Source organism: Botryllus schlosseri, chromosome 14, assembly GCF_051294905.1.
Source record: "Botryllus schlosseri isolate E-star chromosome 14, Bs_hap1, whole genome shotgun sequence".
NCBI classification, from domain to species: domain Eukaryota; kingdom Metazoa; phylum Chordata; class Ascidiacea; order Stolidobranchia; family Styelidae; genus Botryllus; species Botryllus schlosseri.
In genome coordinates, this window is record NC_137249.1 from 2,744,212 (window position 1) to 2,762,609 (window position 18,398).

General features: G+C 40.6%; 1 protein-coding gene across 1 annotated transcript; it reads right to left on the bottom strand.

Annotated features, from left to right (window-relative positions):
• Positions 1 to 5,590: 5,590 nt before the first annotated feature.
• LOC145455969 (ficolin-1-B-like) lies at positions 5,591 to 6,131 on the bottom strand. Its single transcript, XM_080333996.1, has 2 exons — positions 6,076 to 6,131; positions 5,591 to 5,891 (listed from the first exon to the last, which is right to left on the bottom strand). Exons 1-2 carry the CDS (start codon positions 6,129 to 6,131, stop codon positions 5,591 to 5,593), a joined length of 357 nt encoding a protein of 118 aa, XP_080190122.1.
• Positions 6,132 to 18,398: the final 12,267 nt, after the last annotated feature.

Genomic DNA, 18,398 nt, shown 5'->3' on the forward strand with positions numbered 1-18,398 from the left:
GTGAAGCTCCATATACACAAAGAGCAGTTTGTATAGTCTTAATTCAAACTTATCTTTCACTAATTATCGTACACGGTGCACTTATGATAATATGTAGGACACTATAATTTTCGACATGAAACCTGATTGAAGCCTTGGCATTCAAATCCTGTATGTAATTTGTTATCACAGATTTCAATGAAGTACTGCCGTGTGACTGTATTTTGGAATTATGTTCTATTGGTCACAGCTTTCGTGCTTGCTAATAATTTCGATCTCATTGTACTGCGTACTTGTATCAATAAATGAGAAAATTCATGGAATCAATTTTTGTGAATTATTATTTGAAATCGTGCATATTCTAACCCAGGAGTCTGCAGCCTTCTTGATAAGGGGTTCAGAGTGAAACCATGGGCCGCACATAGACTTTCCTACTAGTTGCAGAGTGACTCATCTCATTAGGAGTTGGTAGTGGTGGTGGTGGTGAGATTTGTCAATTAAGTTTGATATCGGGTTAAGCAATATAATTAGTATTACCACGAATCGCGAAAAAATTTACAGGTTTTCGTATGGCGTGACTAGGGTTGCATTTAAAACAAACAGTGTTTTAAAACACTTTGTTTAGAACATGTTTTGAACAAATGCCTTTTTGAAAAAGAAAAAAAAAAGTTTTTTTTTCAAACGATGTCTAATTATGCCATAATTGTGTAAATACGTCCGAAAAACCATGTAGTATGCGCCTACGGACGCCTTGCGCCCAAAATAGTCGACGTGTACGATGTGGGGTGGCTGGAACCCGCGAAAGCGTCATCGGCTCAACAGTTTTTGCACGTAGATATAGATCATTGGTATACGGAATGGGTGTTCTGATGATGACGACCGAAGACCGTAAAAATGATGCATAGCGATGTAGTCCTGGTTAAAGATATTTTTGGTCTGTGTATGACAGTGGTCGAAAGGCCTTTTCGTCGAAGGAGCCATATTTACCCTGTATTTTCAATTGTCAATGTCAATCCACTGTGACGTCAGAAATAAATATTCGTGACGCCATAGCAAAAAAAAACAATAAAAAACATGTTGTAAACAAAGGCCTTGTTTTAAACATGTTTGTTTTGAATTGATTTTTGTTTTAAATGCAACCCTAGGCGTGACGCGTTCTCTCAGGTTCGCGGACTCCGTGTTGATCAAACTAAGACATTTGCGTAACACTTCTATTAAACAGAGAGAGAGAGAGAGAGATAATATTCTTTTTCGCCTGTACCATCGAGATGCTTTGAGGACGGAGATGCGATGCGACCGTAAGGTCACCTATGCAATATGCATCGCCGTTTTTTCTCCTCCATGCTAAACGTGGATGCTGTGCGCCTAGTAATTTTCGAGTCTTTGGTATGACCCGGCTGGGGATCGAACCCACGACCTTCCGATCAAGAAGCCGGACGCATCACCATTACACTATCTCGATCGGCGGCTCAGTGATTCATAACCTTGGCGCAAGCGCTCTCAGGGGCGAAAACACTCATCAATATGCTATCAGCAATATGCTTCCAGAAATAAGTGGTCATTATAATTCATGCAAAATGTGGTTCATACGTCGTCCTTGCGCGTAGATTTATCACACTATAGTTATGGATTTCTTCAACAGACTGTTTCGAATTAGGTATTGTATCTTGAGAGATGCAAAATAAGATTATTATCATATATATTAATCAGCATGCGACAACATTACATGCAGGCCTAAGTTATATAATATGGGTTGCTTGTTTGGAGTACATGTATAGGTTAATAACTGATGTGTAGTATTCCCTATTCTACCAAACGAAATTCAACGTGAGCCTAGGTCTGTACCTATTTGACTATATAGCCTTCAGGATAACCAGACAGCGACCAGACATCGACCTCGCCTTCCGCCACATACCCAGGGTTGTAACCAAGTCACAAGGATCCGAGTCACAAGTCAATCTCACTTTTATAGTTTTGACTCGAGTCAAGTCGAGTCATTTACAATTCACCACCGAGTCAAGTCCGAGTCCAAGTCAGCGAGCAGAGGGTCGAGTCCGAGTCACGGTATTATGACTCGAGTCCTTGTCCAAGTCATTGCGCTGACTGCCAGTTTCCAGTTAAAGTCTTGTTAAACTCACTTTGTATTACTCTGTTTGGTGATATCAAATGGTTCGCATTTATAATATAGTAGTTTTCCTCATTTTTAGCAGTTTCTGGTCGCATTGTCAAGTACCAGTACTAATAGACGAAATCCCGATAGTGTGGTTACTTTACTATTCCTCGAAATTACAATGAATTATCGGTCTTGGCCGTCTGAGTCTCGAGTCATATGACTTGGATCGAGTCATGCGCTATGACTCGAGTCCAAGTCGAGTCAATACACAAATTGACTCGAGTCGAGTCGAGTCATTTCCGTATTTTGAGAAAATGACTCGAGTCAAGTCGAGTCATCTAAAAATCGTGACTCGAGTAGGACTCGAGTCGAATCTTGATTCGAGTCATTACAACCCTGCACATATCACCTCATTTTGTCGCTTGCGTCATATATTCTCTGCATTACTTTTCATTCAGTGTGCATGACTCCTCTTTACATCGCCTATCGGCCAAGGTAGGTGTCCGATTCCATAGACTAGCCTACTCCAAGTCGCTTCGACACATTCCTATCTTTGCATTGTGTCGCATTTTTGTGGTGTATGAACTGATCAAAATTGCTAATAAACTAATGATGATGAAGTCGAACAAAGTGATAGAATAGAACCCATTGCTAGTTCACCGTATCGCAGAGGGAGAATCAGGGCAGGCTACGGATCGGGCTCAAACCCGATATGTATGAGCCCGTACCGAAGGTTGTTATAATAACCTTGGTTAAGCGCGAAATATTTCCAATAGTAGAGACTCTTTGGGGTACAGAACTTTAATATACATTTTAATAATATATTCATTGCAAAATATATTAAAACCCTAAGCTTTTCGAGCTGACCCTCTTCAAGGGCAATCGTCAGCAAATGGAGAATTTCAAAAACATGCATCTAGCTACATTGCATACAACCAATTATGACGTCATAATTGGTTGTATGCAATGTAGGGTTGGGACTTCGGGATCAAATTTGAAATCCCGGGATCGCGATTCCCCGAGATTAGAAAAGTAGTAAAATACACATACGAGCTACACAAACAACATTTATTCCTTTCAATATTGCCCCAAAACCATCAGAGCACCAAGAGTATCATCGTTTAGACCAGGGGTCTCAGACTCAAATTTGCTCGCAAGCCGATTTCGTCGTTTCTGATGACGCGGCCGTCACGGCGGGCCACAGCATCAAATAGGGCAGGGGTGGCCGACCTTTTGACCATTCACGGATGCATTTCGACTACTCATGAAGTCTACGGCCGCATTCCAGGGCATAGTCGCAATGAGCTAGCTGGACAGCTAATGCCCATATTAGGATGTCTATGTTCATTTCTAGTGAGCTCCAGAATTACCTATTTCAACATATAGTCACCGAAATCGCGAGTGGTCACTGTTCATGTTATGGGTCTGTACATTGTCGCGAGAAGCGAGAAAATTTTTTTACATTTACTAATGAATTTCGTGATTAATATTGGTAGTTTTACATATCACTATCAAACATTTATCCTTTCTGAGTCCACATGGATGTGATATTGCTATAAAATATTTATCCTTCCTCAGCCCGTGTGATCAGATTCGCCGGTAGAGTTGATGGATGGCGTGTTTTCAAAATTTTAGGGCGAGATATATATGATAATGCATCTTCGCGTGGGCCATTTATTAGTAGTCACTTTGTTGCATGCTGTTATTTCTTGACCTCCCATCAGGATTGCCGGTATAGAGAGGAATGCACGATTCCTAGTTTGTGTTTCTATATGGGGCGCATCATTTCGCTCTGCTGTTTGAATCTGTAATGTGGGGCTCTAATTGCAAAGGGACATACTATATTAAAATCGAAAAACGAAGTCACTTAATCGCGTATGACGCGAAGAAAATTTACTAAAATCTATCAATAAATCGGGAGTTCATTCGTAAATTCGCAAATTGGATGTCGACGCCCGCCACCAGATAATAATTGAATTACGTGTCCACGGCTGCACAAATTTCCTTCTACGGCCGCAGGTTGGCCACCCGTAAATAGGTATGTAATATTATTTCCAAGTAGGCCTTATTTGGCGGATCTTGCAGACTGGCATTCCATATACATTGCGCAAATGTGATTCATTATTGTATAATATTCACGAAAAAGTCATATTATTATATAGACAATCAGTCGAGTTTGTGACACTGCTTTATAACAAAAATAAAAAAGATGGCGCTGCGTAAGTCTTGCAAGATGCTGTTTACAAATCCCGGGATTTCATTCGAATTAATCCCGGGATCGGGATTGCTTCAAATCCCGGGATCCCGGGATCGGGATTTCCCGGGGTCCCAACGCTGGAGAACATACATGTTGAAGTATATAAGCAAGTGTAGTAATGCCTTTAATTTCTGGAAATAAAGCTTCACAATATGGTATTTTTACACATATTTTATGTTAACGTTTACTAATCGCGCAAAGTGTTTACACCGTATCATATACAGCTTCTCCGTATTGCTCTTCGACTAAACTAGGGGTCTTAAAATATGGGTGATGGTGCCATACCATGCTATTTTCTAAAACGTGCTGTTCGAGAACACAGAGGATTAGCATCGCATTTCCATATCAATACTATCATTTTCATCCCATGATGTGGACGAATGCTTATGCTCTAGAAAATTGGATACCTGCTGGTATGCATCAATATGAATCAAGCTCGTCACCTACCGCATAGCTCAATTTGCACCTTTTTACAATCCATGTGATCGAATTAGGATCGTTTTCACTACTTACTTACTTGAGTACTTTTAAAGTCAGTCAATTGTACTTCTACTTCAAGTAGTTTTCGGTTGCTTATGGAAGAAGTACTTCTACTCGTACTTAAGTAAATTTTTTTCGTCGCTACTTCTACTTCTACTTGAGTAGCTTTCTTGACTACTTTGACCACCTCTGGTTACAATGCGAGAAAGTTTTTGGTGCGCGAGAGAATAGCTAAACACAATTGGAGTGGTACTAACTGTACTGCTCTGATATCAAATCAATCTATGGTAAATTTCTGAAATATTCTACCTACCTACCGTCAAATGTCCGCAAGCTGCCAAATTATAACGCGGCAGATTTTACGGCGTCGTGATGTACCCTCGCATGTTGTCTATTACTAATTATTTTGACAAACTATGCCAAGAACAACAAAACTTTTCTTCAAATATTTAAAAATGTGATTTTTTCGTCCCAGGTGTGAATTCACATAATAGTAAATCACATTTTCCAATGTGTGGAATGCCAATCTGCGAGGTCCCGTCAAATAAGGCATATAATTGGAAATCGCCTATATTGAATACCTCTATCATTGGTGCTGCGGCCCGCGGCGCTTTCAGAAATTAGGAGATTGTCCCGCGAGCACATTTGAGTTTGAGACTCTCGAATTAGACTAACTAACGAATCAGGCGGGGTGGAGGCACAAGTATGTACACAAGTCGATTTCATTAACTTTTTTCAGGCATCACGAATTTGGAAGCCATTCATGATCTTCTGCGAAACTTCATCTCCGCGTATCGCAGGAAGTTGGAATATCCCTTCCACCAAAGCCCCGCGATGTTTTCTTTGCGGAAGTGTCCATTCAGATTGCTGCCGGTGCAGCTACCAAACCATGAGCCTGCATCGCGGGCGAAAGCGCAATTATATGGCGCATCGTCGTTATCGGCGTCTTTCGTTGTGAATTGTCGATTGTTGTGATGTGCGAGGCCATCGCCAGTGGAATTTCCGGAGTATCCGGATACGGTCAGTCTGTAGTTGTCGGAACTGGATGCGATACGGAAATTGCTGAATAATAAGAATTGTCGCCAACGTTAAATAAAGTCAAATCGCGAAGCAAATTGTGATTTTCGGCCTTATGACGAAATAACGCCATAAATACTTCTATGTGAAGTGTCAGGCAAATCAAACGGATACTGAATGCGCTCTATTGCCTGATATAAAATGCACCAAAATCTCAATTCGTATGCACCTGTATTTAGCAAACCAATAGCTGCCTCCATCCTTGGTGATCATGTTGACTTTCATCTCATTGTCACCCCCCTTTGTTAATTGATGCAATGCTTCCAGGCCTAAAAGAAGGTATCATGAGATTCAATTTATATCGATAGTTCGGTATATGCATTATATATGCATATGGGCTATAATACCGATATATAATATCAATTTCTCTGTGACACTAACTCACACACTTTTTACTCCATAGTTACTCCCACAACGTAAAACATGTCTCGGATGAATATTATTTTAAATATATAATTTTGGTCGATGGATCTGACCGTGACAATTATGACTTTGGTATATTGTAACATAAAATAAATTCTCATCTTCTATCAATATTAGACCAAAGTAACAAAAATGGGTTTTTTAAATCAAAATAATATGCAGTTTCTTCTACGGAACAGACGCGGCAAATATTTGTGGTAATTTCAACTCGATAGCTGCACCTTGAGATTGTGGAGAAAATCATTTCATCCTGGCAGACTTATTTTGATTACATGAACGGTTCATGATCTCAGCGTTCCTGATATAATCGCAACTTTACAACTAATGCAATCTTTGAGATCGAACGAGGCCCGTTCCGTATAAGTATACGTATTCAAGTGTCTATTGCTCGATTTATATTTGTTTGAAGAGTCGTAATAAATATCACAATACTTTATTTCATGTTCTTCCTGTTAGCCATGATGGGCCGTTAGGCGTAGTTTCCGAGACAGAACCGGCAACAAAATTTATATACACCAAAGTCATACCCATCCACAAATCTCCTTGCAAATTGGCAAATCCCTTCACGTAATCATCCCAACGTCTGTTGAAATCAACGTCTCCGTTCATTCTTCGCTGGAAAACCTTTAATGAAACTGAAAATAAATCTAATTTTCTACAAAAATCACTCATTCAACTTACAGTCCAATTTTCACCTTCGTCAGTTACGTCACAGAATACATTTCTGAATCCAATCGTGGGGATGTACAAATCGAAGACACCACCAGAGTCATTACGTTCTAATGCATATTCCAATTTGGCGCCATCACAGCTTCTCCTGGGGAACATTTGAAGAGCTAGAAATCATAGAATTCGTTTCATGCACGTCACTCGGTGAATTACAACAATGGAAACCTCACCTTCCTTGATTTTTTTATCCATACTTTGTTCGATCAAAGTCATATTAATGACTCCTTGGGGTCCTGTAGGCCCAACTGGCCCAACTCTACCAGGGGGTCCGGTGTCACCGGATCTACTGACTGGTCCTCGAGGTCCCGCCTTACCGACCCGCACACTTCCCACGGTGACCACATCCATGTTCTCACACCATTGATGACAATGGTTGCAGACAATTCTTTTGAAATCCGGCGGTTCAACATGTGTTGCCCATGCTCATGTTGGCGATGTGTTGACGGCAAATAAACACACCAAAAAAGGATTCAGGAATTCCATTTAGCGTTACAAGCGACGCAAAATATCACAAAAGCTACAAGTAAAAAATATATCAGTAAGAGCTGCATGGATGAGCTGTCAGCGTACTGCGTTAGCCTGATGCGACACAGGAAAAACCTATGCGTCGAAGGGTCCCCGTGTGATACGCGGGCTGCTGATCCCTCAGATGAAAGAATCGGGTCAAGGTCTGTGTAGCAATGATTTAAGTCACAATCGACTACTAACGCGTAAAACTATAGAACGCGAATTTTAGACTTCGTAGCAGCTTCCCCGTAGAGATTTGCAGTGCTTGGTTTGTTACCGTGATCTGGGACATGTTAGCTGCAGCATATTTGGTTTAATGCCTCATATGCTACAAGTCAACTATAGTATCAAGTATTAAATCAAGGTATGTTCCACTGCAATGACTCGATTACCGGTCGAGGTCGAATCATGAAGACTTAAGTTGTTTCGACTCCTTCCTATCTTTGAAATGATAAAATGGAAGTATTGAACACCGATGCGATCAACCAGACACTGTTAGCCGTTTCCAGTTGTCCACTTGCAGTCACACTTTTCGCATCTATCCGCAGGTTACCTATCTATAGTCATCGCCCCCGTGGTGGCAGCGCCCACATCAGGAGCCACTGCTATAGAATGTGTCACGCTTTACTTCTCAGGAGTTGGATCATGATTGTGACCATGACTATAAACCCTCAGAAATTCATAAATCTGAAAACAACAGATGTCAGTTCGCTTGGCTCTCACACCCGTACACTGTCATGTCGGGTCGAGCTGAACCCCCGCCATCTGCACCTTTCAAGACTGAGCTGATAACGAATATACTATTCCCTTACCTCACTCTTCACATACCATATGCGACATGCATCTTTGGCGATGGAGTTTTATCAGCACAAGCTCGATCACGTGAACGGCGAGAAAAGTCGCGATGGGAACACATTCTCACTAAACTTCTCCGTCCAGTATCCAGTATTCTCTATCTCTCTCATTGAAATAACAGAATGCTCTACTTGACAAACCGTGAATAACGACAAGTAAGTTGTCGTTGTCGTTGTCGTTGCTGTTTGTGGTATTCATGGTGTTTATCGACTACTAGGTCAATTTCAGCATTTTTATTCCGTAGCTGCCGACTTGTAGCACGGCCCACTTCTAGAATTTTATAAGATACCACTTACAGGGATGAGATGGCAAGGAGGAGCCTAGATAAACCTCGAACACATGGGTAGGAATTCTGGAGTCGACATCGGTCAGGCTCGAAGCCGTAACCCATTGGTGTTGCCGCTGTGGATTATCCCTCTACGCTATGTCGACACTTGAGACAAGTAAGCGATCAAGTCACAAACTATGACGAAGCAGAAGTAGCGAAATAATAGATTTACTGCATGGAGAGGAAACTTCTTGAGTACTTCGAGTAGAAGTAATTTGTTACCGATCACATCTCTGGTAGCCGCCTCTGATTATCTGCGAAAAGTATGCAACCCATCGTCATATCACCTCTTTTCAAATATTTACTTGACTACTTATCAGACTTTTCAATTACTATACTTTTACACAATAGTTTTTACATGGCTGGTAAATAGTTATACATTCATTGGAGCAGACTAGGAGTGGAATGCGGAGCAGAGTCTAGCCTTTTGCTTGAGTGTAGCAAGACTGACGACATTACGTTTAAACCCCTCTGCTCACTACACTAGAAAAAAAATGCGCCGAGATAGCGTAGTGGTAATACCAAAGCTGCAACTCCAGTAGGTTGCGAGCTCAAGTCCGACCGAGGCCGACTTCCAAATTTCTACCGAAGTGTTTACGGTTTATCTACAGACTCCTTCTCATGTAATCTGCGTAAGCCGTGTCTTGATAGAACGAAAGTGCGCCGTGCTACAATTCGACAGATCAAAAATCACAAAAAGAATTATCTGCCTACTGTAAATAACCATAGTCACCGAAACACGATGATATACCCAGAATGTCAATCACTCTATCGAAAGCGAAATATTGAAGAAATTATTCTTAACGCAACATACTTTGAAAACGCACATTTGATGGATAGAATTTGGCAAACCCGGTGTTAGACAACGCTGGCTCTATCCGCACTCATCGATCGCTGATGTCCGATTCCATCTCGTTGATAGAACTCTGTTTAACTTGTTCTGCAGTCAGCTTGCCTTTATATATCCACACTTCCTTCTTTTTCATTCTTTCTCCGCAATATTAAGGACCGAAGTGCTGTTAGGTTTTAGTAAATTTGTAAAAGTTACAATTTCACGATAAAGGAATCACATCTAAAAGCATACGCAACCCTTCTACGTGCCAGTTCTGCAATAGATTTCGTAATAAAGGCAAGAACTTTACTCAGTGAGTGATGTTCGCCAAGCCTGGCCGAAACAGGCAAGTGCCCCGTTTATAGCGTTCACAGCAACGAAGTCTCGCAGCCTGTCTAGTGTTTGTATTCTCTTTTGCATGACAGAATATCACTTTTACTCAGAAGGTAGTCTAGATTAAGCTATTTCCCGCATGAGCGAGACATTTCAGTGATTACAACGACATCATAGGATTCCGCAATTTGTCATCATTTTGGCATACAATTCCACGCTTGCACAATTTCGATCGCGAGTCGGACACGAACTCCGCACAACGCTGACACTGCATGTACGGACAGCAAATAAACGAACAATCCCGTCACCGATTTCAAGTCGTGTAAGTACAAGAGGAACCAAGAGAGCTGTTGAAAAATCTTTGGCACTGTCCAACTTGCAATATTTGTTTGAAGAAATGGCTAATCACAATGCTGTCGTGACTTTTTTAAATAACATTTACTTCTCTGAACACAATCTGCGTCAACTTCATTTCAAAGATATGAAAATACCTCTTGATTTCAGGCAATTATATGGATCAATGTATGAAGATCGATGAGTGTTAATTCTCGTTCACGCAGTGAGCAACAATTATTCGGTATAGCTAAATGATAGAATTTCCCGACGTAAATACTATTTTTTGAATCCAAGATTTTCTGATCCACTACGGTTCTGCGGGTTGTAATTAAGCCAGATTTGTCATTCATCGTTACAATTGTTTTATTGGGGTGGACAGTAAGTTTTAAACACAATAATAATTTTATATTTATTTAAAATTTTCTGCTTTAAAAACTTCACTTCCACAAGTTGTGATTAATCAAAATGAGATGTGAAGCCCTTTTTAGTCAACCTAACAATTATGAACTAACCAATAAAATTTTAAAATCCACTCGGCCAATTCCGTTTTGATGAAAAGTGAAAAAATTGAAGTGCTATTTCCGAAACCGCACGTAACAATATCAATATAATACGATTCGTTCGATTATTTTGGAAACGATCTCAGCGGCAATGACTAGAACATACGATTTGTGTCAGCTCACTTTCAGCGAATTTCAATTGTTGCAGAAGATGTGAGATCCCTAATCTCGATCCAGGCGCCGACTCATGTTTATCCGAAACCGGGAGTGACTGTTCTGAGTGAGTGGACCTGATTTCGACAATAGCAAACACGCTGTTCTGACGTGGTGCAATACTATGATAAGATCAAGGAGCGCCGATGCGAAAGCTTCATTACGAGACACTTCCGGAGTTGTTCCAAACATAGGCGATGAAATAAATACGTCGTCGTGATGCGTTACAGAATTCGAAATTCCTAAACTTCAAAAACGTGAGGCCTCTCCTATTTGTCGGGTGGGTATCAAACTTGACCTACATCCCGAAACACACACTCTGCTAAACCCAAAACCTATGGTACGTCATATGCATAAGTGAAAGCGCGTAGCCAGGCACACATCTACATTTTAGCGGAAATATCCAAAACACGACCACGTATTTTATACTTGCTTCTGACATGCAGCTGCAGAAATCCCCTCAAGTAATTTAGCTTTCAAACAATAAATGTCATAGCATAGTATGATGTCATTTTCAAGAAGGCCGCAATTTTGCGGTTTACACTCGCCTACAATTACTTTTTGCATAAGATAGACTGAGCTAAATTTGAAGTAAAACTTGAGGGGGTCCATAAAGGCCTTGACCGACAAAGATAGGGCCTGGAAGAGACAACGTTTGAGAACCGTGAACCATGGTAAAGGTCGACAGTTTGCGGAACAATATATAACGTCTGTCTGTGGTAAAATGATCAATGTAGTTGAATCACCATATACTAAAACAACCACAAGTCACAAAATACTTTGAGTAAGGCTGTCATTTAAGATTTGGAACTTATTTACTATAGCTCACGGCTTTGATGATCGTTGTTCGTTTAGTCACTATAGTTCAAATAACGACAATAATATGATTGGCGTGCTCATCAGTCAATCAAGTTTGGCATTGGGATCATGCACCTCATAGGACTGTTGAACCGTACATAAAATACTGCAGGAATTAAACCATAAGATACTCCAATATGTCGTAAACGAAGTTGCGAAACTTCGATTCTACAACAACATGAACATAGAATGTCTATTTAGTCTTCCGGGGTTGAGAAACTCGTGCGTAATATATATGGTGACTCGATTTTTTATTACCTCATCCGTATGTGTTTCGATAATGCCAAAGGTTTCCGTTACATGTATATTGTATATCTGCGTATTATATACTATTGATTGCACGGTAGACATTGAGGCTTGTTGATTCTGATAGGCGTGGCATGTGCAGTGCATTCACCAGCTTGCTTTTCGTCGTTGTTTCTATGATGAGTTCCGTATCGTTGATAAGGCCTACGGTTAAGGTTATTGTTGTACCTCCTGCCTCGACAGCACAGCAACACACGATAAGTCTCTGCCGTGCATCAAAAAGTAGTGAGAGATGATTTTTTAGAGTTCAAGTTCAAGTTTATTCATAAAATTTCATCACTTCAAAACATCACAAGACTGCAATACAATGAATGATAGGAATATGCCGAAACGACTAGAGTAGGAGTAGTCTTAAGATCAGACACCCACCTAGGCCTAGGCGATATGAAGAGGAGGCATGCACAGTGCACACTGAATGAAAGTGAAAGAAGCTAATAGAAAGTGGCAAGTGACGGAAGGCGAGATCGATATGTCAGGCCGTGGTCCGGTAAATGGTGAGGGCTGACTAGTATTCAATCAGCAGAAATTGCTTGTATTTCGACTTGAATGTGTACAGTACATGCTCGACGACTGTCAGATAGCCGGCGAGATACTATTCCACAACTCAGGTCCGGCATATTTGATGGAGCGATGATCTTTTTTTGTCAACCATATGATATAGTTGGACGACGTGGACGCGCGCGCGCGTGTGTCGTACTTATGCACTTTTGATACCGAGGTGAAGAATTCATTGAAGTACAGAATACAGAAATTATGCGCTCATTGCCACTACGAGTTAATTTATCAACGAGAAGTATAGTTTCGATAGTATTATCCACTGTGTAAGCCTTGAAACCTCGATTGGTCGTATCGCAGAATAACGAAACATCTAGTACAAAGCTACTCGCATTAGTGGAAATAACCAGGGCGTGGTATGGTATGGTATGGAAGTATAGTATGGTGTGGAACGAAATTGCGGTATGGAATATGAAAATATGCAAGTATGGTATGGTATGGAAGTTTCCCAAGTATGCTATGGAATTGTTCTCCATACTTCCATGCTTTTTCCATACCTTGACAGTTTTGCCAAAACCATGATAATAATCCTACTTTTGATTTGTTAAATTGATTGTATACCTCAGAAAATCGCTCACTGTCTTTGTTCAGTTCATATCTCAAAATGCGATTCATGACTCACCCACCCCGGTCGACATCTATTTAAAGACAAAGTTGCGCGTATGAATGAAACTAATATTTATAATAATAATTCCATTCATAAAACGAATGATATTCGACCGCTGTCGCGTTATAACTTGAATTTCGCTTATCGTAACTTCCACTCGGTAAACTACAAAGGGAGTTTCAAAATCGTAGACTCTAGGAATATATAGCTACCAGTTACATGAATATTTTTATCAATTTGTTGAACTTGGAAATAATTTTCTACGCTTTCGTCGTATGATCATCACGCAATATCTATTTGACATAACCATCAGTGTAATTCAAAAATATGTAGATTGTTTTAGAGCGACGTTACGATATTCCTGCCTCCAACACGCATTGTATAACTTCATGAAATCTGGTTATCTATGAAAAAAGAATAGATACCCGGCTGTTGGCTGATGAAAGCTAATATGTATGAGTGTTTGACCCACAGATTGGCCGGGAAATTGGACATTTGATCCGCTGTCGCAAAATGATTTTCGCGATGTGAAATAACATGCTAAGATATATATTCTAATGCAATGGTTTTCAACCGGTGGGGAATTTAGGGGTTTTCGGTTGGGAATAGACACACTTGAAAAAAATTGTTTACATTGTTAACCGCGTTTATTACATATCTTAATAAAACGCCGATCGTATCTCTAATATTTCTCAGCTCATTTGCAATTCAACAATTCGTATCATCAGTGCCTCAAATTAGCGGGAATCGACTGGACGGCGGTGCGCGATCTTTCATATAGGTTGATTTTCATTTGTATGCGAAATGGTGGGATTGAAATCTCCTGGTTCATTATACTATACTATGTACATCAATATGTATTCACGGGAGATCGCGGACTCGTTAATTGATAGCATAGCCGGACTCGTTACGGATGAAATGACATATTTATTTCTTTTCGAGTTGTAGTATTGTATGCGAAACTGTAGCTAATGCCGGCTTATATCAACCATACGCATAAGCTCGTCAACACCAGGAAGTTTATCTGACCAATGCATTATTCGACATTTACACATGTAAATTTATGCTACCACAATACATTGGAAAAAATTCCCAACTCCTTCCTATTTTTCTGTCGGCTTACATATATATTTTACGGAGGCGCAACACTGCATGAACGGTTACCAGGTCACTGCTCATTTTGTATTGCGTGCTGTTCAATTCTGGGATCTTAACTTTTGCCAATAGCAAGTCTTCACAAAACTAAGTCTTTTCGAATTTTAATGGAGGGACAATTTTTAAGGGTGGAAATATAGATTCCAGGCTGTGGGGGATGAAGAAAAAAGATTGGGAACCACTCTTCTAATTTGAAAATGCCTCTGTTTTATGTAATTTTGTAGATGGTGTTACTGCTAGAAGTGCGTTACCTCACTAGATTTGCATGTCATGGGATTATGTTGTGATGTCAAAAAATCCCGTGTGTATACTGTCTATAATTATATTTTATTTTCCGTCCTCCATGATTAGACAACCTGCATCGCTGACAACATATGATGTAAAGAAACTGGTGATATCATTGGTGCATTAGGGCTATTTAAATGGATAATTTCAGCAAAAATAATTGGAAGATAAACGCTGGAACATTCCCACACATCAAAAATATAATATCGCTTGAGAGGTTGGGCAAGTTGCGAAAGTATGGAACTCTAACGTGAACCTCACGTTCACACCATCCCTACAAATAACCATATTTTGGTAAAATTTCTTTAGCACTGAACAGAGTTAGCGACTTGGACGACTTCTATATACCGGCAATCATATACCCATCAGTGCAGCTTGGAAGTGGAATGTCAAACTGATCGTAATTGTGGCCTTTGAAAATACAATGGCCGATTTTGAAAACGATGCCGTTTCGGAGAAAGCAAACCTTCTTGCAGCAAATAACCATGCCCAAAGTGCCGCAGATTCAGAAGAAGGCAAGTCTACTTGGAAGGACACCACAGCTCGCCAGAAGACGATTTTATTATTGATCACATTTGGCCATACAGTAGTATTTATGTGCGAGAGTGTCCCATTTATTTTCCTGGTGAAATTTATTGTGAATCGAGGAGGGAATCCCGAAGAATCTTCCTTGCTTGCTCAGCTTGTAATATTATTAATGGCGGTAAGTAGCGGCAGTTTCGGAAAATATCAAGCTAACCTAGGAACAAAAGCATTATGTCTTGCAGTCTTGGTGGTCTGCTCTGCTTTGGAATCGGACAAGCGGTGTTTGGCATTTTGGAGTTCGCGAAAGATATGACTATATCGTTGTCGCGGGAAGTATTATCAAAGTGTTACAATAAGCTGTGGTCAAGGAGCTTATCTGGTTGCTGCTTTGACAATTATATGTCAGGCACCACGAGCCCTCTGTTACGTGGAGCCCCTTCTGTTCTTCCGAAATTTCAAATCAAGTCGCGGGCCGCAAAATATGACCCCTGCTCTAGGCCGAGCCAGTGTTGGGATCAAGTCACTACCTTCGAGTCACGAGTCATTTCGAGTCATGGCACATTTTGACTCGAGTCAAGTCAAGTCAATCGATTTTCGAAAGTGACTCGAGTCAAGTCAAGTCACTCGATTTTCGGAGGTGACTCGAGCCAAGTCAAGTCACGACTCAAGTCACAATTCAAGTCAAGTTGTGTTTTCGAAGTATGAAGCGTGATTACGTCATTACATTTTTCTAGCTGTCTGAACTACAGATTGAGTGGTCATTGATGCTGAACCGATGAACGAATGCAGAGTTAAATATACACGCAAAAAGGCGCTGTATCACCCACATATACGTAGAACTGCCAGCCAAAATAGTGAATGGATAACCGAATTGGTAAGATGCAATACATTACCCATTTACACATATTGATTTGATACAATTCGATTCCGCACCACTGGTTCAGGAATAGATAAACTATATTCTATTTGAATTTCAATAAAACAAGAGGTTTGAAGAGGTAAGAACCCAGAACAGGAATAGATATTTAGTTATTAAATTACTTTCCTACTAATTTACGACAACGTAAGCTGTAAGCTTCGATCACTTGGTTTGTGGTCAATTTATTTGTGATAGAACAGTGGAGGCTCAGTAAACGCACGATCATTGAATGATCGGTTGCTCTCACGGGTTCCACCAGCGCTTCGAGAACAACCCGAACATATCCAAGATACAGTGATTTTTATCGACACCGATTACTTGATGACTTGAAATTGACTCGTGAATTTTGATCCGAGTCACGAGTCAATCCACATTTCTGATACGCCAAGTCAAGTCAAGTCATTTTAGCAAAGTGACTCGAGTCAAGTCAAGTCATACGAAAAAGGTGACTCGAGTCTGACTCGAGTCAAGTCATGACTCGAGTCATCCCAACACTGGGCCGAGGTGGATGTTAGATTAAAAGGATCTCTACTGATGCGTGTCGTTCGACATCCTCCTATCTGTTCATTACATCGCATTGTGTCTTATCGCATTGTACATTGTGTTTGACTATAGAGTAGGGCAAAGTCACTCAACTCATAGTTGAGTGACTTTGGAGTAGGGTTACCATATTTTTGTGACCCAAATTCCGGACGCTCTTTAGCGCCCACTAGCGGATTTTAAATGAGTTATGAGCACATTTCGATCAATATGACGTCACACCAGCAAAGCTTTGTCTACCGACTAGAGGTGGTCACGATCCGGTTCAGGAGTATGTGGCTGTGTGTTGTAAGTTGTAACCACGGCCGAAGCCACATTTTTTCACCTCACTCCCACACAAATAAACACTGATCGGCCCACCGTACGGTAATCGATGCAACTTCTGGGGGCTTACTATATGCATCTGGTCGTAAATGATTTGAATGAATTACAGAAGAGTGCGGAGAACTAATCCTCTTCGATAATCGATAATCAATATCGTTAATGATAATACTTTATCGTTGCGATATTTTTTATCTGAACAAGACACACAAGGTAGCCTACAATGCGATAAGACACAATGCGTTGTAGTGAACAGATAGGCCTAAAGTGCCCGACGTCACGGTTCTTTTCGATGATGGCATTTTATGAAGCCGCGGCCCTTTATAGTTCTTTCTATTCCTTGTGAGTGCTTTCTGTCGTCGGATCTTTTTCTGGGCTTTTTACGGCGGGGAAAGAGGAGACCAGATAGGCCTCCGGCGGGAATCGTACCGGGGCCGCACGGTCTGTGGGCCCTTAGCGTCACCACTATGCTATCTCCGTCGCGTATTGAGAAATTATGTCAATAATATTGGTTCTTCCATACATTATTATATAATTTTGATCCTCTCTCCGCCCACATGATCAGAGTTAGCGGGCGAGCTGGTGGAGGATGATGACTTCGAAAATGCAAGTAGCGTAATTGTACGTCATGATCATGTCACACCGATAAGATTATTTATCAGCCTCATGCCAGTGCGCACTGCAACACCGCACATCCGGTGGTTTCCAACCTTTTATGGTCGCGACTCCATTTCCAACTTGGCGTTGCCCAGCTGATTACTAATTAATGGTCGGCAAATTTGCCCAAATTTATACTCGCAGTCTATTTTGGAAGCTGATTACGTTTAATCTCTTCGTAAACCCCAGAATAAAGGCAAACTATCTTTGAATAAAGCATCCAAACGGCCTCAACTGACTCTATGAATATACCGTTACCTCGTAATTGTGATTACAATTAGACTTATTTCTGTAAATAATTGCTATCTCATATTTTTTATCGCAGTTTTTGAGAGGGTGGTAGTCCCGACATCCAAACGAAGATATGTGATACTAAATCGCGCGCAGCGCGAAGAAAAAATTCATAAATATTCCCCAAAACAATCTTGTTTATGTTCATTTACGAAAAAATTATGAGCTTGTTCAGATGAAAAATATAACCCAACGATATATTAACATTCGCTAGTGGGCGATGATGAAACACTGAATCAAAGTAATGTATAGTAGGCCTATCATAGTTGAGTAACTTGGCATAGAATGTTGTGATTTGTGAAAGAGTAGTCTGTTTGTATTTGTATGTTTTGCTTTTGCATCGGCTGGCGAAAGGTGATCCAGGATCGCTTTTTTCTCTGCAATAGTGGTGGAATATACCAGAGTTGCCACAATACC